The 26,553-nt window shown below is 41.2% G+C and overlaps 1 protein-coding gene across 1 annotated transcript in view; it reads left to right on the top strand.

Moving 5' to 3' along the window:
• AP1M1 (adaptor related protein complex 1 subunit mu 1) overlaps positions 1-26,553 on the top strand; it is a gene marked incomplete in the record, with an annotated part of 1,516,013 nt that overhangs the window by 1,257,537 nt on the left and 231,923 nt on the right. The window contains 1 exon segment of the mRNA XM_044090737.1: positions 1,527-1,652. Coding sequence (XP_043946672.1) covers positions 1,527-1,652 — 126 coding nt within the window.

Genomic DNA, 26,553 nt, shown 5'->3' with positions numbered 1-26,553 from the left:
ATAACGTTCCATGTTAGTTGTCTTCATCTCGCCTTCCTTCTTGTGTCCCACCCTCCATCCCCCTGTTCTAGTGGATCAAAGGGAGTTTTTTTTTGTTTCACTGGCTGTGTGTTCTCTTGTTTCCTTTATTGACTTAAGAGAATATGGCAGGTATAGTCAACTGATTCTTGACTGATTTATTGTGTTATGTCTGGCATTAGCTATTTCAAACGAGATCTGGGTAGCTATCGCTAGGCATTATGGGATAAGGGGTAGCCTCGAGCCAGTAAACAGCTCTCGAGCTATTGAAGATGGCCGAGTCGGAGCCGAGGATCCACTCTGATCCCAACCAGCAAGAAGGAAGGCGAGATGAAAACAACTAACATGGAACGTTATGGTAGGTACATAACTTCTTTTTCTGCCTCTAGCATGTGTTTGTATTGTGTAGAAGTTCATGGAAAATACGTTTTATTTTCATTTTCTGACCTTAGCAGTCCTTTAACACAAGGGGCAGCAGCTCCAGAGCCACTAAGTTTAAGAACAAGGTTGGTGTTTAATATTTGCTTTCCTCACAGAGCAATCTGTTCTATGGTAGAGAGTTTTCAACTCACCGTTCTCAAGAAAACATTGAAATGTGTTTTTTCCCATTAAATAAATGTTCTCTGGCTCTTCCCACAGTTCACAAGTAATTAACCTCTCCTAGTTCCTTTGAGTCTTCAGTAGGGATGGAAACTCTTCTAGTTCCTGTGGGTCTCCAAAAGAAATGGAATATTTAATTCCCTAACCTAGAGCTTTTTGTATTCAAGGAAAAATGATTTTAATAGCTTTAATATAATACCATCTATACAAACAAAATGTTTGCTTTTCTCACACAGCCAGTTATTCTGTGACAGTTACTATTCAAATCTGTTTTCTCAGGAAAACATTTAAATCTTTTGAAATGTATAGCAATGTGTGTTGCATACTAGGACTCTGGTTTGTCTCGTAGACAATTTGGCTTAGTGTAACATTTAAACAGACAATTGTTGCTGTTTGTATTACTAAAAGATGGTTTATGGCAAATTGCCATATCCTAACCGCAAATTGTGCATTGAGTACTAGAGACTGGAAACACACAATGCAATGTGGTAGTGTGCTCTCCTCACTGCTTAGTGTAATTAAAGGAAACATTTTTTTCAGTTAGAACTGTAGTGCTTTAACATTGGTTTGTTTATGAATTTTTTTGTTTGGCAAGCAGGCTCTGGTTTTCCTTTGCCTTTTGCAGAAACTAAAATTGTTCATTTGTTGTCAGTGCTGTAGCCTGGTTAACAGTAGAAATTTTGAAAAGTGTTACTTGAAGAGTTGTTGGGTTTTCCTGCTTTGCTCATAATTGATTTCAGATTCTGAAGAAACTATTCTCGAAGACTTGTAGAACTGTTAGTGATGCTTCAAAATGTGATTAACCATGACACCATAGTCCTGTAGGAGTTGGCATTAAATTCAGGGTATTGCACATTGTTTCTCTAGTTTTGCATTGATAACATTACTGTGTTCTATTGTTTCATCAGGGTGGCAAAGAATACCTAATGAGAGCACACTTTGGTCTTCCAAGTGTTGAGGCTGAAGATAAAGAAGGAAAACCCCCCATTAGTGTGAAATTTGAAATTCCGTATTTCACTACTTCGGGAATTCAGGTCCGTAATACATATTTATTTAATCATATAATAGAATCTTGCTTGCCATGCAGAATTATCCTCAAATTATAATAAGATAAAGTATAAGAAAGAAATGGGGAAAATGTGGATATTTTTGGAGTTCACATTTATTTATTAACTTGGTAAGCACACTGGCCCAAATACCCCTTCCAGGCATAACCTGGGTTTCAAGGTATTTAACAACAAAAATGCCATAAGAATTTCTAATAGTATTACATTCTATAATGTGAAGTTTTTCTTGTCCAGTTAAATATACTGTTGGCATCAGTTTTTTACACTGAAAAGTATGTCCTATTTAATTACCTATATTGCATTCATAGCCAGATTCCGCTACGCGAGTCTGTACTTTTAGTACTGTTACAAAGTTTTTCTCTGCTTGAATTTAAATTCTTTCACAGATGTTCGTGTTTCACTGTTGCAGCCATTACTCTTGATTTATCCTGCTGGCAGGCTACCCTCAGTCGGCCAGAATTCCAAAGTATAGGTCCAGCGTCGGTTGCTGTCTCCTCTTCCCTGATGTCAGTGCGCCAGGGGTATAAAAGATGCAGCCGACGCCATTTTCTTTAGTCTTTCTTGCCGCACGGTGCCCGAAGCAAAAGCAGTTCGCAAGTGCCGGTCGGCCGACTCCTGAGATTTTCGAATCCGAATTTCAGAACTGAAGTCTTCATTAAAGCCAAGTACCCCGTCGGGGAAACTTTTTTCTTGCTGCAGACCGATGTCAGAAAAAGTTAATTGTATTTCTTGTGGGAAGCAAATACCTCATAAGGATTTTCACTCTTACGTATTCCTTGCCTAGACCCTGATAACAACTTTGCTAGTTGTCGGGTTTATGCTAGATTTAACCAACGCACTATCAAGCATCTGTTCGATTTTGCATTTCATTACTTTGGCCGAAGATTTAATTATATAATGCCGTCGGACCAACCGACAAACGGAGTTTACAAAAAACGCAAGGACAAAGAGAAGGATAGGCATCAGAGGTCCAAAACCGACGACGAAGCCTCTTCTAGGTCAGTCGCCGGTTCTCAGTGAGGCGCTTTCGCAGCCCCTGGCGCCCGCTACCTCAGAGCCACAGGCCGCTTCCGACTCCCACGTGGAGCCGACTGGGTCTCTGGATACTCAAGGTATTGGACACTCGGAAATCATTCCCTCAGATGGGTCCGGAGCCGCTGAGCAGCCATCGGATTCTGAGGGTGTCTTCAGACCTACACAACTATATATTAAGCCATCTTCAGCTTCAAAGACTAAAGCAGCACTAAAGACAAAGAAACAAGTACAGCATTCTCCTACTCAGACTTCCATGCCTAAAAAACAAATGCTCTAAATGGCCGAAGACCTAATTACTTTGAAAAGGGGCTCCCATCCCCCTCCTTATAAGAGGCCTAGGCAAGAGACAGAGTATGATTCTTCTGATCAGGTTTCTATTTCCTCTGATTCCTCTTCTGAACAGGATTACTCCATGCTTCCCTATGAGGATTCTGATGCAGAAGAATCCATTCCTTCAGCCTCTCCTCCTGAGGATTATTCCTTTGGGGAAACCCTGCATATCACGAGGGAGCATTTCCACTGGGAGAGCCAAGATTATTCTGAATCTAAGAAAAGGCTCAGAGACTTTCTGCTACTTCCTCAGCACAGACCCCTTGCTATTCCACCTGTTGTAGACATTGTAGATGTGTTTTCAGAGTCCGGCTTGTCCCCAGACTCTTTACCCCCTGCACCTGCTAAGCCAGACAGATACTACAGGGTCCCGGATTCTCATAAATTCCTATATAAAAACCCTGCTGCTGACCCAGAAACTATATCTCAAGGTCTCGAGGGGGTTAAAGCTTCCACTGCAAAAAACCCTGTCCCCTCTGATAGGGATTCCAGGGCTCTAGACAGATGGGGGAAAAAAAGTCTACACTTCTGCTACCCTTGCTGTAAGGGCTTTAAATTGTCAGTTTCATATGCTTAAATATCAGCAATATTTAATGTCACTGCTTAAACAGAAATTGTTGACAAATACTGAATGTTCCAGAGAACAAGGAATTGCAGGATTTATTGCATGCAGCTGAACAAGTGGGAAAGCATACTTTGCCATGTGGTTATTCACTGGAGGCCTCTTGCAGGGCCGCTGTTACAGGTTCTGTTATTAGAAGGCATGCTTGGTTAATGGAACAGACTCTGCCTGATCATGTTAAAGCAAAATTATTAGATGCACCATTACAGCATGATACTTTGTTTGGTACTAAAGCAGAAGAGGTGTTGAAAAAAAATGGAGGATAAAGCAAAATCCATGCAGACAGTCAAGGATTTCCTACAGGTACAGCCACCCAGGTTTAGCAGGAACTGGCCTTAGTACCCAGAAAGGACAAAACCTGGAGACCAATACTGGACCTGTCTATACTAAATACGTTTCTGGAAGTTCCAAAATTCAAGATGTTGACTCTACAGCAGCTACTGCCCATGCTGGTCAAGAAGGCTTGGCTCGTAACTTTGAACCTAAAAGAGGCAAACCTGCATGTCCCAATCAGACAATCTTGCAGAAGATACCTCAGATTCATAGCTGGCTCAGTGCATTACCAGTTCTCTGCACTGCCCTTTGGCTTATCTACTGCACCCAGGGTCTTCACAAAATGCCTGGCACCAGTAATTGCGTTTTGCAGACAAAAAGGAATTCAGATATATCCCTACTTGGACGACTGCCTAATTCAAGCAGAGAACAAAGACATTCTTCTAAAGAATCTGGCGTTTGTAAAAAGATTACTAATTGGCTTAGGGTACACAGTAAATGAAAAGAAATCAAAACTAGTGCCCTCTCAAGAGATAATATTCCTGGGTGCAAGCTTAATACATCTGCCCAGATGGCTTATCTCACGCCAGACAAACAAAGGCAACTGACTTCTTACTTCAAGAAATTGGCAACAAAAACCCACCTATCTGCAAGGAAAATCCTGCAGGCCTTGGGTTTCATGGCATCCGGCATTCTACTAATTCCATATGCCAGACTGCATGTGTGGAAACTACAATGGTATCTAAAAAGTGTTTGGACTCAGCATTACCACAGCCTGGAGACAGTAATTGCACTCATTCCCTGCCTGCAATAGGAGATGTTCTTCATCTCACATTGCTGCAGTCCTTACTTACGGGGTAGTCCGCGGTCCTCGGTCGGCCCGAATACCAAAGTATTAGGCTGACGTCGGTCATGGGCGCCTAGAACTGACATCAGAGCGTCAGGGTATAAAAGCGCATGACCGACGTCATATCCTCAGTCTTTTTTGCCGCATGGTCCGATGCAGAAGCAGCGTTGCAAGTGCCGTTCGGCGTTCTGAAATTTTTCGCTTTCGGAGTTTCAGACCGATACCAAGTTGGGCTAAGTACCCCGTTGGGGAATATTTTGTTTTTCTTGCCTCAGTTACTTACGGATGTCAGAAAAAGTGAATAATTGTATTTCTTGTGGGAAACAGATACCGCATAGGGATTACCACTGCTTTGTATTCCTTGTTTGGGACGGAGCACGCGTAGTCGGTGTCGGTTTTGTGCTAGGTTTAATAAGCGCACTATAAAGCGGAGGTTAGATTGCGCTAGGTTAGTCTTTGGCAAGAGGTGTAATTATAACATGCCGTCGGATGTTCCGGCCGCTTCTACTAAGAAGCGCAAAGACAAATCTTTAAAGCCTAGGCAGGATGATTCGTCTGTTACGGACGCCGGATCTTTAGAAGCTACAGCTGAACAGCTGGATCCGGCTGAAGTTTCTGTTGAGTCCCAGGGGGAAACTTTGATTTTACAAGATGTGGCCTCTCAGGAGGCAGGCCAGGCTGAGGGGGCCTCTCAGGTTACTATTCTCCCTTCTATGCCTAAGGTGGTTAGGCCTTCTGTTACTGTTCCTAAGGCTCCTTCTAAGGGCAGGTCTGTTTTGCCTTCCTCTGGTGTCAGTTCTGGTTCTTCAGGGTCTGTGCCTAAAAAGCACATGCTTAAAATGGCAGAGGATTTGATTACTTTAATTAGAGGTTCTATGCCCCCTCCTGATAAGAGGCCCAGGATGGAGCCAGAGTTGGAAAGTTTGGAGCAGGCCTCAGATGATTCTGAGTCTTCTGCTGAGGACATTCAAGATTTCCCTCCTTATTCTGATTCTGATGCAGAGGATTCCACTCCTTCTGCTTCTCCTCCAGAGGATTTTTCATTTTCAGAAACTCTGCATTCCATGAGGGAGCATTTTAAGTGGGAAGGACAGGATTACTCTGATTCACGGAAGAGACTCAGGGAGTTTTTGTTTTTGCCACAGCATAGACCCTTAGCTATACCTCCGGTGTTGGATGTTGTTTCGGATGTTTTCTCGGAGGCTTCCCTTAATCCAGATTCTGTGCCTCCTGCTCCAGTTAAACCTGACAGGTATTATAGGGTGCCTGAGGCTCATAAATATCTGTACAAGAGTCCTAGGGCGGACCCAGAAACTATTAGTCAGGGGCCTAAGGGTGTTAGAGCCTCTGTTGTTAAGAATCTGGTTCCTCTGGATAAGGAAGCTAGAGCTTTGGATAGATGGGGTAAGAAAGTGTATACCTCTTCTACTTTAGCGATGAGAGCTTTGAACTGCCAGTTTCATATGTTGAAGTATCAGAATTTCCTTCTTTCTCAGCTAAGATCTAAAGTGGATGCTTTAGCAGAGGGCATAGAGTGTAAAGAATTGCAGGATTTAGTGCATGTTTCTGAACAGGTGGGAAAGCACTCTTTGCAATGTGGTTTTGATGCTTTACAGGCTTCTTCTAGGGTGGCTGCAACTGGTTCAGTTATTCGTAGGCACGCCTGGCTTAAGGAACAGAATTTGTCTGAGCATGTTAAGTCTAGAATTCTGGATGCCCCTTTACAGTCTGAAGTTTTGTTTGGTCCTCCTGTGGAGTCAGTCTTAAAGAAAATGGAAGACAAGGCTAAGTCTATGCAGACTGTTAAAGATTTTTGCAGGTACAACCTCCAAAGTTTAGTAGAAATTGGCCTACTAAGGGGTGGGCGTACCCTTCTTCTGATTCTCAGTCTAGGGGTAGATCTAGGCGTGGTAGGGGCAGAGCTCAGAGTACCTTCAGGCCGAGACAATGGAGTTCGCCTGCTCAATCTGCTGGTGAAGGCAGGGGCCAGTCCTTTCGTAAACAGGCCCAATGACCTGCGTTTTCAGCTGCCAGATTCTTCCTGCCTGGCAGCTCCTTTGGGAGGAAAGTTGGCTCTTTTCAAACAAAATTGGCATTTAGTTACCCAGGACAAATGGGTATTGGACATTATAAACCGAGGTTACAAGTTCTATTTCCATACCATGCCTCCTTTCAAGGGCATGCCAGACGTCCCTCCTCGGCAAAGGATAGAGGCTCACAAACAAATTTCTTCACTTCTTCAAATGGGAGCTATACAGTCAGTTCCTCTGTCAGAAGTGGGCCTAGGATTTTATTCTCGCCTGTTTCTAGTTCCAAAGAAAGGGAACACGTGGAGACCAATTTTGGATTTATCTATCCTCAACACTTATCTGGACATTCCAAAGTTCAAGATGCTGACTTTACAACAGCTTTTACCTCTGTTGGGAAAAAATCACTGGATGGTTACTCTGGATCTCAGAGGCTTACCTTCATGTTCCTATCAGGCCCAGTTGCAGGAGGTAAATGCGTTTTCGGGCTGGAAATTTACATTATCAGTTCTCTGCATTGCCCTTTGGCTTATCTACTGTGCCCAGAGTATTCACAAAGGTTCTGGCTCCAGTGATAGCTTTTTTCAGACTAAGAGGAATTCAGATTTATCCTTATTTGGACGATTGCCTGATTATTGCACAGGAAAAGGATGAACTTCTTCAACATCTACAGTATGTGATGGCAGTGTTAAGATGCCTAGGGTATTCTGTGAACGAAACAAAGTCCAGTCTAGTACCCTCTCAGGACATGTGCTTTCTGGGTGTGAGACTGAATACAGCTTCCCAGATGGCCTTTTTGACCCCGGACAAACAAAGAAGCCTTTCTCTTTATTTTCATCAAATGTCTCTACGGTCCAGGCTGACTGCAAGGACAGTCCTTCAAGCCTTGGGGTTCATGGCATCTTGTATTCTGGTGCTTCCCAATGCCAAATTGCATATGAGGAAGCTTCAATGGTATCTCAAAATGTATGGACACAGCACTGCCAAGATCTAGACACTGTCATTCAGATAATACCTTGCATTCAGAAGGAGTTTTTGTGGTGGGCTCAGGAATGTCACCTAAACAAGGGACTCTCTGTGACCCGGCCAGAGGCGAGTCAGATTCTAACGACAGATGCCTCGGACAAGGCTTGGGGAGCACACCTCAATGGAAAATGGGTGCAAGACACGTGGCCTGTCAAACTCCAACATTTGCATATCAACTTGAAGGAAATGTTAGCAGTCCAGTTTGCATTGATGGCTTTCAAAGACTTACTTCACCCAGGGCAGGTGTTGATTCAAACAGACAACACTACTGTCATGTGGTACATCAACAAGCAAGGGGGAACCCATTCTTACCCTCTTTGCAGACAAGCGATTTTGTGGGAAACTGCTCTCAATCTACACCTCAATCTTCAAGCAAGGTTTCTACCAGGAGCACAGAACTCCTTAGCAGATGTGTTGAGCAGACGAATAGTGGATCCTCACGAGTGGAAATTGGATCCTCATGTATTTCAAAAATTGACAGTGTTATGGGGAACTCCAGACATAGATCTGTTCGCTTCTCCACTAAATTACCAGTTGCCAAAGTTTTGCACAAAAATGTTTCATCACACAGCTTGGAAGGTGGACGCTCTATCATTCAGTTGGAACAATCTGCATGTATATGCCTTTCCACCTCTGCCTCTTCTTCCCAAGGTACTTTTGAAGGCCAGACAAGACAAGCCAACCATGATTTTGATAGCACCGGATTGGCCTCTACAACACTGGTACCCACTACTGAGGAGTCTAGTACGAGAACCTCCATGGCCTCTGCCTTTGATTCCGCACCTTTTGTCACAAGAGGGCAATCACTTCCTCAATGTCAAGATTCAGTCTCTGCATCTAACAGCCTGGCATATTCTGTTTTAGACTCTGGAGGGTCTCAGCTTCCACAACAAGTTTTGAATGTTATTTTGGAGGCCAGGAGGCCTAGTACCAGGAAAGTTTACGCTGATAAATGGAGGAGATTTTTATTTGGAGCAAAGGAAAGGACTTTGATGTCTCCAAACCTGATTTAAGTGTTGTTCTTCAATATCTTACTGAGTTATTGGACAAGGGTTTGTCTTTCTCCTCGATAAAGGTCCATGCTGCAGCCATTTCTGCTCACTATGATTGTGACCCTCCTTTATTCTCTCACCCTTTGTTTAAGCAATTTCTTAGAGGGGCAAAGAATATAAGACCCCAATGAGAGCTCCTACTCCTGCTTGGGATCTCAATTTTGTGTTGGAAAAGCTTACTCTACAACCTTTTGAGCCTGCAGCTTCGGCCGAGTTAAAGTATTTGTCATGGAAAACTGCTTTTTTGTTGGCCATTACCTCTGCAAGAAGGGTTTCTGAATTACAGGCCCTCATGGCAGTGGAGCCTTTCCTGATTTTTCATAAGGATAGGGTATCTTTGCGTACTAATCCTTCCTTTATGCCTAAAGTGGTTTCTAGTGTGGCCTTAAACCAAACTATTCATCTGCCTACTTTTTATGCAAACCCCCAAAGTAAAGGGGAGAAAATTTTGCATACTTTGGATATTCACAGGCAGTTGCGTTATTATTTGAGCAGAACCAAGGAGTTCAGACAGTCTCAGCAGTTGTTTGTTTCTTTTGCCTTGGGTTCACAGGGTAAACCTGTTTCAAAACAAACTATTTCTAAATGGATTGGGTTTTGTATTTCTTTCTGTTATTCCCATCATGGTAAGGAGATTCCGGCTGGAATCAGGCCTCATTCCACTAGGGCTACTGCTACTTCCACGGCCTTTCTAAGGGGTAGCTACAAAGACATTTTGGAGGCAGCTACTTGGAGTTCAGTGCATACCTTTTCTAAACATTACCACCTTCCTCTCTATTCTAAGTCTAGGGCTGGATTTGCCACTGCAATTTTACAGGGCATTTTAGCAGCCCCTAATGCTTTATGATTTTTACCAACCTCCCTTTCCCGTTGCTTTGGGATTCTACCCATAAGTAAGGACTGCAGCAATGTGAGATGAAGAACATAGTACAGTTTTGTACCTACCATAAATGTAGATGTTCGAAGATCCACATTGCTGCAGTCCAATTTACCCTCCCTCCTTCCCCACTGTAGTTTAACAGGGTGCTATGCTTCAGGTGATGGTTGTTGTTGGGCATGTTTTTGGGAGGTATTCTGTTTTTGGCTGTGGCCTTTCTTGTTTGGCCTTCTGACATCTGGGGCAAGAAAAGACTGAGGATATGACGTCGGTCATGCGCTTTTATACCCTGACGCTCTGATGTCAGTTCTAGGCGCCCATGACCGACGTCAGCCTAATACTTTGGTATTCGGGCCGACCGAGGACCGCGGACTACCCTGTAAGTAAGGACTGCAGCAATGTGGATCTTCGAACATCTACATTTATGGTAGGTACAAAACTGTACTTTTCGATAGTGGGCAGAAGCCTGTCACCACAACAAGGGTCTGCCATTCAGTTTACCCACAGCCGGACAGACACTGACAATGGATGCATCAGATTATGCCTGGGGAGCCCATATGGCAGGAAAAATATATTCAGGGCCCATGGCCTGCAAACCAGATGCATCTTCACATCAGTCAAAAAGAGATGCTAGCTGTTCAAAATGCCCGACAGCCTTCAAGGACCTGCTTCATTCTAGACGGTTACTGATAAAGACAGACAACACTACGGTCATGTGGTACATAAACAAGCAGGGAGGTACACATTCCTACCCCCTCTGCAGACAAGCAATGACCTTATGTGACACAGCATTGGCTTTTCAAATTCACCTGCAAGCACAATTCCTGCCAGGAAAAACAAATACTCTGGTAGACTAACTAAGCAGAAACCTCATGGATCCCCACGAATGGAAACTGGATCCACAAGTCTTCAGCATGATGATAAGGAAATGGGGATGCCCAGACATAGATCTATTTGCCTCCCCTCACAACTGCCAATTGCAGAGATTTTGCACAAGGATTTATCACAAGCAAGCATGGAAAGTGGACGCCCTATCCTTCAGCTGGAAAAATCTAATGGTATATGCTTTTCCCCCACTGCCTCTCCTTCCCAGGGTACTCCTAAAGGTCAGACAAGAGAAGCCAAAAATGATACTGATTGCACCAGACTGGCCACGCCAGCACTGGTACCCAATCCTAAAGAACTTGTCTCAAGGTCCAGCATGGATATTCTCAAACGTCTCACTTGCTGACCCAACAAAACAATCAGATCCTGCACAGCCAACTCAAGACCTTAAATCTGGCAGCATGGCGGATAATGTAGCCATTCAGAACACTCTTCTTTCAAAAGCTGTTATGGATGTTGTTTTGGAGGCCAGGAGGTCCAGCACCAGAAAATCATATGCAGAAAAATGGAAGAGATTCTGTGCTTGGAGCCAGGAACAAGGCATTGATACGTGTGTACCAAATATCCCTCAGATTTTACAATACCTAATTGAGATGCTGAACAAAGGCCTTTCCTTCTCATCAATTAAGATTCATGCCTCTGCCATTTCAGCCCATTACAATACGGCACCACCTATCTTTTATCATCCTTTAATAAGGCAGTACCTCAGAGGGGCCAAAAACATTAGGCCTCCAAGAAGAGTGCCATTTCTGGCCTGGGACCTCAATTATGTTTTGGAAAAACTCACACTGCCTCCTTTCGAGCCAGCATCAACAGCAGATATCAAAATTCTTATCCTGGAAAACAACTCTGCTCCTAGCAATAACCTCTGCAAGGCGAGTCTCGGAGTTACAAGCACTCATGGCTGTGGAACCTTTCATCATTTTTCATCCAGACAGGTTTCTCTGAGGACAAAACCCTACATTTATGCCTAAGGTGGTGTCCAGTGTGGCCCTTAAGCAAACCATTCACTTGCCAACCTTTTATCCTAATCCACAGAACAAGGGTGAGAAAATTCAGCGTTCTTTGGACATACACAGGCAGTTACGATTCTACTTGGACAGAACTAAAGCTTTCAGAAAGACTGAGCAACTTTGTGTCATATGCTGCAGGATCACAACGAAAGGCTGTCTCAAAACAGACTAATGGATAGGCCATTGCATCTGTTTCTGCTATTTTCAGCATGGCAAATCAGTGCCTAAGGGCATTAGGCCTCATTCCACCAGAGCAGCAGCCACTTCAGCAGCCTTCCTCAGAGGAGTACCAACCAAAGATATCTTAGAGGCTGCAACTTGGAGTTCAGTGCACACCTTCACAAAGCACTACCACTTACCTCTTTACTCTAAGTCCAGAGCAGTCTTTGCCACTGCAGTTCTGCAGGTCCTTATAGCCTCTCCTAATCCTATTTAGCCCAGCCACCCTTCCTCAGCTTTGGGATTCACCCCAAGAGTAATGACTGCAGCAATGAAACACGAACATAGTACAGATGTGTACCTACCATAAATGTAGATGTTCGAGTGTATTCACTGTTGCAGTCCAGGTTACCCACCCACCATCCCCCTTTTCTTTGCTGGGACTTGTCTGCACTTCTCTATCCTATACAACCTATTTGGTGTATTTGCTTGTAGATGAAGGAAATGTTATTTTTGTGCATGCATTTTTATTGGCATATTTTGCAGCCTACCAATTTGGGGGCACCTGACATCCGGGGCAAGAAAAACTGAAGAAAATGGTGTCGGCTGCATCTTTTATACCCCTGGCGCACTGACGTCAGGGAAGAGGCGACAGCAACCGACGCCAGACGTAGACTTTGGAATTCTGGCCGACTGAGGGTAGCCTGCCAGCAGGATAACCCAAGAGTAATGACTGCAACAGTGAATGCACTTTAACATCTACATTTATGGTAGGTACACAACTGTACTTTCTTTGTAGTTAGTCTGTAGTTCATTTTGTTTAATCTTATTTTTGATGGCTTCTGTTTGTCATAATATCAAAGCAATTTTTCTTTTTTAAACAAACAGGTGTTTAGCCGACAATAAATTTTGTAATGTATCACTTCAATATCCAAAATTTAATGCAGCTTTAAAATGTACACAGCCAAATAGTAAAGTAATAACGTGCTGTGTAGAATATAAAATATGACAAACTCATGTAAGTGACATTCTTCTCCAGTTTAATTTGACAAAGAACAAAAAGGTAACTACCTTAAACTGAATTAGGCTAGATTGATTATGGTAATCTGAGAGTAAATGTTCTGCTTGTTTTCAATGGAATTGTAAACGCTGACACGGCTTACTATCAAAGTATTCCCAAATTTATTGGTACAAGAAGTTTAAAGCGCTTTTCGTTTGCCCAACTGGCAAACCATCAGAAACAAATTATGAACATTCAAATTCTCATGTTATACTACCAGGTGGTCCTAAGTAACCAATTTCGATACATTATTGCATTCATCTTAACTTCTTAACTTCTTAACTACTCGTGCTAGGATGTCAAATACAGTTAAACAGTGTTAAAATTTTGCACTCCAATCTATCATATAAACATCAATACTTTATACTAAAATTTCTCAACATTTAAAATAACTACTAATCGTATACAAAACACTATTTAAAACCAACTAACATTTACAATAAATCTCATGTTAAAGATACAATTGCACAGTTGATGCACCATCTCTGTAAACTACTTAATTTTAAAATACTAGAAATGGAACAAGTTTCATTCAGACCCGGAAAGTTATAGGCATTTAGCCTGACCTGCCAGAATAGTTCAAGTTCTTCTAATTGTAAAGGTGTAGGGCCACCCCTAAGATCCTGTATAACATAGTCGATGGCCAAAAACCTAAATTCGTGTTCATTATTCATAGAAGTGTGTTTGGCCAGGGCATTTTCAAGTCTGCCCTTGTTAATGACATATTGGTGTTAATATATTCTTTCACGAAGCCTGCGCTCCGTTTTACCAATGTAAAACGCAGGGCAGAATTGGCACCTGGCCCAAGTACACAACAAACCTGGAATTACAGTTAAACTTTGCTTTGAGTTTTATTGTAAATGTTAGTTGGTTTTAAATAGTTTTGTATACGATTAGTAGTTATTTCAAATGTTGAGAAATTTTAGTATAAAGTATTGATGTTTATATGATAGATTGGAGTGCAAAATTTTAACAGTTTAACTGTATTTGACATCCTAGCATGAGTATCTACCACATAATAGTGTGGTCTCTTTAAGAAGTTAAGACGAATGCAATAATGTATCGTAACTGGTTACTTAGGACCACCTGGTAGTATAAAATGAGAATTTGAATGTTCATAATTTGTTTCTGGTGAAGTTTGCCAGTTGAGCAAACGAAAGGCGCTTTAAACGTCTTGTACCAATAAATTTGGGTATACTTTGATAGTAAGCCGTGTCAAGCGTTTACAATTTCTTGGTCCGTTGGCTTTTTTGTTTCACTAGTTTGTTATGGCATCTGGCTCGGCTGCTAGCCAAAGTCTTTTCCCTTCAGGTGAAACACCAGAAATTTTAAGATCTAATGTCAATACGAACATTGTTGGCACTGATTCCAACCAAGGCTTGGTACCAAACAATACTTTAGAATCTGTATTCACCAAAATTGAATCCATTTACTTGAGACTTGATCGGCTCGATATGGACCAATGAGAAATTCGCTATTGTTTACCGTCCACTGCAGTACCAAGCCGGCAACACAGTTCTCTTGGTAACAGTGGCAGTTTGAATGTTCCAATGGTTACAAATGTGGATACAGTTAATAACGGCGCTCCAACACACTTGAGGCGGCCCGAGGATGGTTCTGCCAATCGACTGCCTGATCAGTTGAATCAACCGCACAGTAGTGCAGACCAGCTACCATCAGGTAATAGGACAGCAGTGAATACAGTAGCATGTAGTGCGGTACTTAATGGTCAACCAAGACTAGCAGAGGCAAACGGAGCTAATAACACACAAGCTCAAAATCTGGGCCATGCAGCAGTGAATGGAATTGATACCGGCAATGAATTTCCATCACTGTCTTCTTGGCTGACCAATGGGTTTTCTTTTGTTTTGGAAATTTACCGTCTGGGAATGAAAGCAAAGTGTCGGGTCAAGGTTATGAACCTTTTATTTCTGATAGTGTCAAAACTGAAAGTGTTTGATATCCATTTAATAAAACTGAGAAAGTTACAGTTGGAAATTTCGTACTTCTGTGAATGTCTTTCACGGAAGATTGTGCCGAAAGGCTTACGTCATTACTCATACCCTACTGGACTGGAAGCTAATTCAGTATTCCATAAAGATTTAATTAACTTATTTGACAGTCAAGGTCTTAAACTGCTAGAGTTGATGGTTAAGCATTACAGTATATGGGTAGACAACCTGTCCAACACAGTAACGGAAGTAGACAACAGTATTAAATCAGATTGAGTTTTTCAGATATAAATTTGAGTATAGCCGTTTGTTTACTAGCATTGACCAACACATGTTGAAACTAAAGACTAATAAAATCAAGAAATTAGAACGTGACTGCAAAGCTTATCTTGGTTCAGCTTATCTTGACCCTTCAGCTCAGGTTTGGAAACAAGGTACTGTGTTAAATGGAGAAAATAAAGTGAATACTCGTAGTATTCCCAATTACAATAGTATTGGCCAAGAGTCGAACTCAGCATCACACCTTAATGGGGATGACTCTTTGAATAACTCCTCTAACATCATTAACAATAACAGTGCCTATAGTGATGATACTAATTTGGTTAACCAAACTGAGATTCGGAGGATTGAGAGATTATGAAATGGCCCTCAGGGCCAAAGTTAATCATGTTCAATTTCAGCAGCACCAAAATTTTTTGCAAGGCAACAATACGGGCGCCAGGCCCAAGCAGCAGAAAAACTTTCAAATGAACAAAAACAAACAGAAATCCAACAAACACAAGACTTAATTATGTTGGATTATCAACATCAGACTGACATTTTCTATCCAGTCATATCTTATTATTTACAAACTGTTGTTTTGGAGTCACCTATGGCTATTCATGATGAAGTCCAACAAAATGTTGGTAGTTATCTAGCCACAGTCTATTCCTGTGGTCATGATGGCCCAGTTATTGTCACAAATAAAACAGGGAATTTTAAACTTTATAATTTTTCCTTTGTATTGGTTGGTTCCGATATTGTTGATTTTCTATCATAAGGTTATACTTATGTACCTTCTAAGCCTTTGAACTTGGTAAAAACAATCCTTGATGTTAAAATTTTCACAAGGAAGTTAAATTTTAATTTAATGATGGGTGATGTCACTAATGTCAACTTTGACAAATTTCATATACCTAGCGCATTTAACCCTCCATTGCACCCAGTGTTACAAACATTTGAACAAAAAAGGTATGCCAATAAAAATTGTTTTAAACACAAGGTTCCCCACAATACAACTAGGGAAGAACAAGACTACTTGCAATTTATAAGGTCACAAGACATTTGTCTATGTAAACCTGACAAAGGTGGAGGTATAGTCGTGTTTGATAACATTGACTATCAGGAATATATGGAGGCTTTATTGAATAGTAGTGCTTATGTTCTGAGTTCACGTTCAGAGGTAAATAGAGCTTACAGTTTCTTCAAAAGCTGTATTGAAGATATGTACATAGAAGGTAGATTAGAACAGAAAATCTACAAATGTATGTCAACAACCTATCCTAGGTATCCCTATTTATTTGGTTTGCCTAAGATACACAAGAATATGGAGAATCCACCTATGAGACCATTAGTTGATGGTCGTGGTTCACCAACTTATTCTTGTGCTAAGGTAATAGACGCTATACTTCAGAAATATTTACTGTTCGAGGATCAAATTTGTAAGGACTCATGGTCTTTTTTGAAGAAAATCAATACTGTACAATTTAATGAAGAGTACAGTTTTCTCACAATAGATGTGAGACTTATACACTTGTATTCCCCATGACTTAGCTATTGAATGGGTAGAATTAATGTTGAAGTAAAACAGAGCTCCATCAGTGGAAATCTCTTTGGTCACTGAATTAATTGATCTGCTGTTATCCAATAACTTTTTTATGTTTCGGGACGACTGTTATTTACAAAAAGTAGGGGTCGTGATGGGTTCCGCTTGTGGAGCTAGTATAGCGAATGTAGTTATGGCCCACTGGGGATCAGAATTTGGATTTAAGAACAACACATTTTGTGACTCTGTTACACACGTTACTTGGATGACATTTTCATCTTGTTAAAAGGTGATGAGGTAGTTAGGAATGTGTTGAATTATTTCAATCAGACAACACAACTTTTACAATTTGCTTCAACATTTAACACAAGCAATAACGTATTTGGATATTTGGTTAGCTAAAAACCAAAATACGGGTTGTTTTGTGGCAAAGATACACAGGATGAGTACATATTCAAACACATTCCTGCATTTTTCTAGTTGTCACCCGTTGCACCAAAATTGTTCGGTTATTAAAGGCCAATTAGTGAGAGCCTCATAAATGGTTAGTCAAGATGAAGACTTTATAGAAGAATGTCAATTATTGAGAAATATGTTTGTCCAACGTGGTTGTCCTGAAATTCTTCTAGACAGTTTAACGAAGTTAGAACTAAGAGATTTAACCACATTTATACACCAATTTTAGGTGACGATTGTCTAACATTAGAATCTGTTAATACCATTAACAGAGTCTATCGACAACGGTCTTAATAAAGACTCTGTGGCCAACAATGATTTTTGGTTAAGTTTTATTACCACATACACCACAGATAGTCATTTTTGTATTGAAATACTTCGGAAAAACTGGAAATTGTTTAAAGCCAACTCAAGCCTCTCTAATAAAATAGGTGATTCCCCCAGAGTAATTTTTAGGAAAGGTAAGAACTTAAAAACTCTTTTGGAACAACAAAGTTCTATCAAAGCTCGTAGCTTCGGGATGAACAAGTGCCAAAACTGTAATTATTGTAAGTTTATTGATGTAACTAATAATTGTATTATTAATGGTATACAGTATAAACTCAAAGTGAAGTTTAACTGTAATTCCAGGTTTGTTGTGTACTTGGCCAGGTGCCAATTCTGCCCTGCATTTTACATTGGTAAAACGGAGCGCAGGCTTTGTGAAAGAATATATGAACACCAATATGCCATTAACAAGGGCAGACTTGAAAATGCACTGGCCAAGCACACTTCTATGAGTAATGAACACAAATTTAGGTTTTTGGCCATCAACCATGTTATACAGGATCTTAGGGGTGGCCCTACACCTTTACAATTAGAAGAACTTGAACTATTCTGGCAGGTCAGGCTAAATGCCTATAACTTTCCTGGTCTGAATGAAACTTGTTCCATTTCTAGTATTTTAAAATTAAGAAGTTTACAGAGATGAAGTGCATCAACTGTGCAGTCGTATCTTTAACATGAGATTTATTGTAAATGTTAGTTGGTTTTAAATAGTGTTTTGTATACGATTAGTAGTTATTTTAAATGTTGAGAAATTTTAGTATAAAGTATTGATGTTTATATGATAGATTGGAGTGCAAAATTTTAACACTGTTTAACTGTATTTGACATCCTAGCACAAATATCTACCACATAATAGTGTGGTCTCTGTAAGAAGTTAAGACGAATGCAATAATGTATCGTAATTTGTTACTTAGGACCACCTGGTAGTATAAAATGAGAATTTGAATGTTCATAATTTGTTTCTGATGAAGTTTGCCAGTTGGGCAAACGAAAAGCGCTTTAAACTTCTTGTACCAATAAATTTGGGTATACTTTGATAGTAAGCCATGTCAGCGTTTACAATTTCTTGGTTCGTTGGCTTTTTTGTTTCACTGTTTTCAATGGAAGCCTTGCTAATGAAGCAGAATAACAAAAATTAAAAACAAACAATTCTGCAGTATTTTAGAAAACTGATCAAAGGATATTCTGCTGTTCTTTGAAATAGGACTTAACCTACCCATTCTTTATATTCACATTGAAAAGATAAATGTTTAAAGTCCTTTGGATCACGTTTCCAATGTCTGAAGACAGTTGCTAGTAGTGATCAAATGTTTTTTTCTCAGCCATGTTACTCCTTTATTGGGTAATTGCAAGTCATCCTATTTGAGGTTTAGACATCTGGACTTTTTATCCAAGGCCAGTAAGGCAGCATTCAGAACTGTTTCTCAAACACTTTGTTTTTCTGTTTCTTGTCTCCATCCTTGCTAATCATCAAGGTGTTCTTTGTGTTTCACTGTTGCAGTCATCACATTTGGGTTATCCCTGCCAGGGTAGCCCTCGGCCGGCCCGAATACCAGAGTCTTAGTATTTCTGCATCGGTTGCTGTTGGCTCAGGACTGACGTCAGGTCGTCAACAGTATAGAGTAAGGCAGCCGACGCCATTACATCAGTCTTTCTTGCCGAGGAGCCTGAAGCAGAAGCAGTTTGCATGAGTGCCGGTCGACCGCTACCTGAGTTTTGTCTTCTGAATTGAAGCTGAAGTCTTCTAAAGCTAAGTACCCCGTTGGGGATCCTTTTTTCTTGCACTAACCAATGTTAGAAAAAGTTAACAATTGTCTCGCCTGTGGAAAGCAAATACCACACCGAGACTTTCATTATTACTGAGTCACTTGCTTAGGCCAGACCACAACGTCCATCGCTGTTGCTTTTGTGCTTTGTTTAATGCCAGAACTATACGTTGTCGAGCCCTTTATTTATTACCAGTTTGATGACCGGGGAGGTCCACTGGGTTCAGAGAGCCCATTTTCAGTGGAGGCCTGGGGAGAAAAGCTCCATAATACAAAGTACAAGCTACATAATGCAATGGTACCAGTTAAGCAAATTGTAACTATAAAATAGCAAAACTAAGCAAAGTTAAACTGCAACATGGAGTAAAATATAATATATATTTACATGTTTACTGGTTGAGAACAGTAGTACAGAGTTAAATTTGTACAGAGGTTTGAAACATCTGAGAATGGTATAAAAGTAACGTTAGCACAAAGACAGTAAATAGGGTTAATCCCTAATGTGTAGGGAAGAATGAATCTTGTGTAATGAATGTATTAAGCAGGTTAGGTAGGTAGAGTGCAATTGCACTTCCATTTATAGGAGAGGTAAGAATGGAGCTGGGTTTTGAAGTGTTCAAAGTTTTCAGAGATTCTTAGAGATGGAGGGAGAGAATTCCGTTTTTGCTAAGGAAAAGGATAGGAGAAGCTAACCAGCAGGATGATTTGGTTTGTATACCGAGATTAGATTTTGGTGGGCAGATCTTAGAGTTCTGTGTGGGGTGTATAATGGTAAGATGTTTGTTAGTGCTGGGCATTTAGTTGGCTTAAAAATAAGCTTGTGAGCTGTGGTGAGTTGGAGGTAGTCTAGGTAGTTGGGAAGTTCTAGACATTGCAGCCGGTGGAGAGGTATATAGTGGTGAGTGGAGTATTTGGATGTGGTGGCGAACTTTGAGACTTTTCTCTTTTTCTGACTGCTTTGCTACCTCCAACCGAGCATGGCAGAGAGTAATGTGGAATTATCTGACATTGAGGTGCCATCTACGGCTATGACACCTAATAGGATGAAGAATAATCGAATGAGTTCACTTTTGAATATTCAGAGTAACCCATTACTTAATGAGACAGTTTATTTGCAACATGACAGTACCTCTAGTGATCCCAACTTGTTTGAGGCTTTTAACAAGGACTACCGCAACCTAGAGAATAAATTATGTAAGTGACTGCAGTGGGCAGTACTTTCATTTAGAAGCCTCCTTGAATTTAAAAATAGCACCGAGGGGACTTAGGGTCTTAATAATGCCCAGTTATGGTCAAACATATCCAGAACTTTTAAGGCGCTGGAAACTACTTAACCTTGAATGCAGTGCCAAGTATATGCAACTCCTCATAAACTTTTTTCGACGTTAATAGGTGGAATTATGTAAGGAAATACAAGCTATGCGAAATGGTATGTTCGATACGTATCCGGGTGATGTTATGGGTGATAGAATGGATATTCTATTCAATAATATCTTAGGCTATGATAAAAGGCTCTCAGCTACTAAAGCAAGAAAAATTCAGAAATAAACAAGACTTTCAAGATGGCAATGTTTTCTCGTGATCTAGAGAGAGAGCTGGACATAATTTTATTACACAGTGCTCAACAAGGAATGGGCGGAGCTCTGAGAACGGCTGAGATACACAGCAACCGCCACTGACCCTTGCGGCTACTCCGGTCACATCAGGAGATGTGATTTCATCTAGACTGATAGAGAAGAATGCATTGGACATAAATATTAATTTGAATGTGAATACTGCAGGCAGCAGTTTTGTTGCCTCTGAGAGCAGCGATGTTGCCGTTAGGCAAAAATCTAGTATGGCGCCATGCAAGAGTCCTACTAGGACCGAACAGAGCTTGGCTTTGCCCAATTCATCACAAGGCCTTTTTTTGTTGAAGGATCCGCTCCCAATAAGGGGAAGATCCAGAAATCGGTACACGAATCCCAGGATAAGACACTACACAGCGAGGAAGAGGTGACAAGAACAGGAAAGAGGATAAAACAGGTCTAGTATACATTATTTCCTCTACAGTACTAACTGAAGTGCAACTTTCAGTTCTAAATAGAGGTTTGACATTTATTCCGGCTCAGAAAGCCAGTTTAGTAGATGTGCTACAAGACCTACGATTATTTGGCAGGACTTTAACTTTATCCATAGTTTTGCAAAACATTGTTTTTAATGAGTGCATTTTTAAGAATCCTAGCACTTTTGTTCCCCCCATGAATCCCACAATTGAATTGTTTATAGAAGTTTGTGGCAAACAACTTAGGGAAAAGTTTGCTGACAAGCAAAGTAATGGATTTGTTAACATGTCAAGTGCTGAGGCAGGCTCTGCTAGAACTAAAACAAATGAGTAGTATTGAGATATGACCAGCAGACAAAGGGGGGTGGTATTGTTGTACTGGAGAGTGGACGCCCTTTCATTCAGTTGGACAGCATGGACAGTTTACGCATTCCCACCTCTGCCTCTTCTGCCCAAGGTTCTTTTGAAAGCAAGAGCAGACAGACCGAAGATGATACTGATTGCTCCAGATTGGCCAAGGCAACACTGGTACCCATTGCTGAGGAGCCTAACACATTCTCCTCCCTGGTCCCTGCCTCTAATGCCACTTCTACTGACTCAGCACAGTTACAAAACTCTCCACAGTCAGCTGAAAACACTCAATCTCGCTGCATGGAAAATTCTTTAACACCACAACAGACCCTACTCTCCAAGGAGGTGCAGGATGTCATTTTGGAGGCCAGAAGACCATCAACTAGAAAAGCTTACTCCGCAAAATGGAAGCGGTTTTGTTCTTGGAATGCGAAAAAAGGCCAGGACCCTAGAAAACTGAACTTGCCTCAGGTATTACAATATCTAGCTGAGCTGCTGAACAGTGGACTTTCATTTTCTTCCATAAAAATCCATGCCTCAGCTATTTCCGCAGAATACAACACGGATCCTCCTTTATTTTCTCACCCACTTTTACGACAGTTCCTCAGAGGGGCTAAGAATATTAGACCACCAAGGAAACAACCAATACCAGCCTGGGATCTTAATTACAAACCAGAAAAATTAACATTGCCTCCTTTTGAACCAGCTGCCTCAACAGATCTGCAATATTTGTCCTGGAAAACTGCCTTCCTTTTAGCTATCACTTCAGCTCGTAGAGTTTCAGAATTACAGGCCCTCATGGCGGTGCAGCCCTTTCTCATTTTCCATCAGGACAGGGTCTCCCTTCATACCAACCCATCATTTATGCCTAAAGTGGTATCTAGGGTAGCTTTAAATCAAGCCATACACCTTCCTACCTTTTACCCCAATCCTCAAAACAAAGGGGAAAGGCTGCTACATTCCTTAGACATCCATAGGCAACTACGTTACTATTTGGACAGAACAAAGTCCTTCAGGAAATCAGAACAACTCTGTGTGTCCTATGCTGTAGGGGCTCAAGGGAAGCCAGTTTCCAAGCAGACTATTTCAAAGTGGATAGGCCACTGCATACGGTTTTGTTACTCCTATCATGGGAAATCTGTTCCTACAGGTATCAGATCACACTCCACCAGGGCCACAGCTACCTCTACAGCCTTCCTTAGAGGAGTTCCTACCAAAGATATTCTGGAGGCAGCCACTTGGAGTTCTGTACATACCTTCACAAAACACTACCACCTGCCCTTATATTCCAGAACAAGAGCAGGCTTTGCCACTGCTGTTTTGCAGGGCATTCTGGCTCAACCCAGTTCCTCCTAGTACCTACCACCATGTGTGCGTAGCCTTGGGATTCTACCCATCTGTGATTACTGCAGCTGTATGCACGATGAACATAGTACAGTTTTGTACCTACCATAAATGTAGATGTTCGAGTGCTAATACAGCTGCAGTACAGGTTTCCCTCCCTCCTTCCCCACTTGGTAAAGGCATGGGGCCTAACAACCTCTTCATACAGCCTGACTGGGTTATCCTTCTAAGGTTTATTTGCTTGCAACCACTGTTTTTGGATTATATTGCATTACATGTATACGCATATAAGCATAATTTATGTATTGCCTTCTTTTGGGGGGCACCTGACATCTGGGGCAAGAAAGACTGAAGAACATGGCGTCGGCTGTGTCTTATATACTCTGGCCTCACTGACGTCAGAAGAGAAAGCGACGACAACCGACGCCGGACCAAGACGGCAGAAAACCCATCTGTGATTACTGCAGCTGTATTAGCACTCGAACATCTACATTTATGGTAGGTACAAAACTGTACTTTCTAATTCCTCAGGCTTATCTGGTGTCTCTGGACCTCAAGGATGCCTGTCTTAATATCCCTGGTTAGCCTCTTTTCAGGAAGTTTTTGCATTTCTCTGTTGCTTCCTGGCATGTTCGGTTCTCTGCTTTGCCTTGTGGCCCTTCTACTACTGCCCTAAAGGTATTCACTAAATGCCTCGCTCCTGTGATTGCTTTTTGTAGACTAAGGGGGATCCAAGTCTTTCCTTACTTGGATGACAAGTTTCAGGCATCCTGTTGCAAGGTCTCCATTTTGCCATTCCCCTTCTGCAGAGCCTGTGATTCAACTATAAATTTTAAAAAGTCTTTTCTGACTCCTTCTCAGGATCATGTCTTTTTGGGGTCCAGGATCCAGACTGTTCCTGTGGTGGCATCCCTTCCTCCTCCCAAGGTCCTGACGCTCATTTCCTTTTTTCAATCTCTTCTTCGTCTGGCTTCAGTAACAGCCAGGGAATTTCTGAGAGTTCTGAGGTTCATGGCTTCCACCATTCCAATGTTCCCTTTTGCCAAACACTATATGAGAAAACTTCATTGGTTTCTGAAATCAGTTTGTCTTCAGCATTCTCATCCCCTCGAATTGTAGTTCCTCTTCATTCAGGTCTCAAGTAAGAACTTCAGTAGTGAATTTAGCAGTTGACTGTCAATCCAGAGCTGCTTTTTCATCAACCTCTTCCCTCTCAGGAACTGTTCAGACATTTGAGATGTAGGATAGGTAGCAGCTTTCTGCTCCCGAAAGGTGTATGTGTAAGGTGTTCACCTCATCGTCAAAAAGACCATATCAGCATCAGAGATGAGAGCTGTTCTGCTGGCTCTTCACGCCATTCATCCTCTTCTCCCCAGGCCCTCTCAAGGTGTTTCCAGACAGTACCACAGTGAGGTGGTATGTCAACAAATGAGAATAGGCGGGTGACATCTTATCTTCGATGGTTGGCACTCTTATTGTGGGATCTAGCTATCCATAATCAAGTGACTCTTCAGGTTTACATACCCTCAAGTCAAACATTGTGTCAGACTCTCTGAGCATGTCCATAACTCAATCTCATGAATGGACGCTTCACAGGGATGCGTTTCCCATTGTCCATCAGTGGGGTTCTCCTCAAGCTGGTCTTTTTGCCTCCACTCTGAACAGACAGCTTCCTCTATTTTGTGCCAGTCCCAGGTCCAGAAGGTGGATGCCCCCTCTTTTTCTTGGAAGGGGGTGTTTCTTTATGCCTTTCTGGTGAATGAGTTGTCCCTTAATCAGTCTATTCATTTGCCCACTTTTTTCCCCTTGCACACATTGGATGTGCATTTATTTGGATAAGACTACAACATTTTGTAAATCTGATCAGCTTTGTTTCCTTTCATCCTAGGTTTTTAAGATTGGCTTTGTCCAAGCAACCTATTTCTTCATGGATTTCAAAAGTCTTTTTTTTTCTGTATTCCTTTTATGGTGAGAGCCTTCCTTCTACTAGAGCTGTGGCTTCTTTTGGTGCTTTTTTGCATGGATTTGGATACTAATGCTGTTCTTGAGGGGGAGCTACGTGGACTTCTGCGTATACATTTACCAAGTACTACAAGTTGGATGGAATTTCCAGAGCTGGTTTTGCTAGGACCATCCTTCATGGCTTCCTAGAAAGCTCTGCTCGTCCTTCCTCCTCCCTCTCTTATTCTGAACTTTCGCACTCTCCCTATTGTACTGAACGCTACAACAGTGAAATGGAAGGGCATAGTATAGTTGTATAAAATCTCACCATAACAGTAGATTTCCTTCTGTTCACTGTTGCAGTAGTCACTCCCTCTCTCCTCCCCCTGGTCTGTTTCTCTTTTGGATGTTCTGATTACCTCTCTCCTCGTTGGACTGGCATTCCTACTGGGCTCTCAGTTCTGCGGATGGTATGTCTGGACGTCGCCTTTATATCATATGCTACACGAGCAGCATACATATAATGTATGGCATGCCTTAAAGCAACCTAAAGGATTTGGTATACTGGCCGGATGTTGGGCCGCCCTTGGCAGGGGATACCTATTGTAATGAATGCTGCAATTGTGAAGAGAATATCTACCATTAAGATAAGATTTTACACAATTGTGCTTTCCTTGTTTGACCTCCAGTTTCATCTGTACTATTTCCACCAAAAATAAAAACTTCAGAACCTACAAACCACAACAGCACACAGCACCAAATCAGGCGAGACAAGGAAAAGTTGCAAATAAATTCCAAACTTTATTTCTTCTCCTTCAGGAGACTTCATCAGAACAAATTACACTCTAAACCCAACCCCTAAATACCCTTACTTAAAGATGTCACATAATTAAATAATTACACCTTAAAAACATACTACATAATTTTGTAAATAAAATTGGTAAAATTGATTAATAAATAAGCAAATAACTCACTCATATTTATATGCATACAAATATTTAACTAACATTTTAAAACATCTCATATATGGTGCATAAATATGAGATGTTTTAAAATGTTAGTTAAATATTTGTATGTATATAAATATGTGAGTTTTATTTGCTTATTAATTCAATTTTACCAATTTTATTTACAAAATTATGTAGTATGTTTTTAAGGTGTAATTTAATTGTGACATCATTAAGTAAGGGTATTTAGGGGTTGGGTTTACAGTGTAATTTGTTCTGATGAAGTCTCTTGAAGGAGAAGAAAGCGCTTAACCGTTATCAAATTAAGTTTGGAATTTATGTGCAACTTTTCCTTGTCTCACCTGATTTGGTGCTGTGAGCTGTTGTGGTTTGTAGGTTCATCTCTATTTGTTCTCAATTGTTTCTATTCAAGAGCATACCTTTGTTATTGGGGAAAACAAACTTCATCTGAGGTATATTAGGTTAGTGGAGCATTATGGGTTAAGGGAGGAGCTCGAGAGTTGGATCTGTGAATCTTCTAAAAGTGGCTGAGCTGGATCTGAGGTCGGGTCAGACACCTATCAGTTGAAGAATGAAAATGGGCGAGACAGATGCATCGTTATGGTGAGTACATAACTTTTTATCTGATGTCCTTTTCATTCATTCTTCAGTGGTTGAGTTCTAATCTAGTCCTCTGATACAACTCATCTGCTTTTGCCAGATTGTAGAA

Source organism: Protopterus annectens, chromosome 13.part0, assembly GCF_019279795.1.
Source record: "Protopterus annectens isolate FY-2018-M chromosome 13.part0, PAN1.0, whole genome shotgun sequence".
NCBI classification, from domain to species: Eukaryota; Metazoa; Chordata; order Ceratodontiformes; family Protopteridae; genus Protopterus; species Protopterus annectens.
Note: the sequence above shows the minus strand (reverse complement) of the source record. Positions and strands in the feature narration are given on the sequence as shown.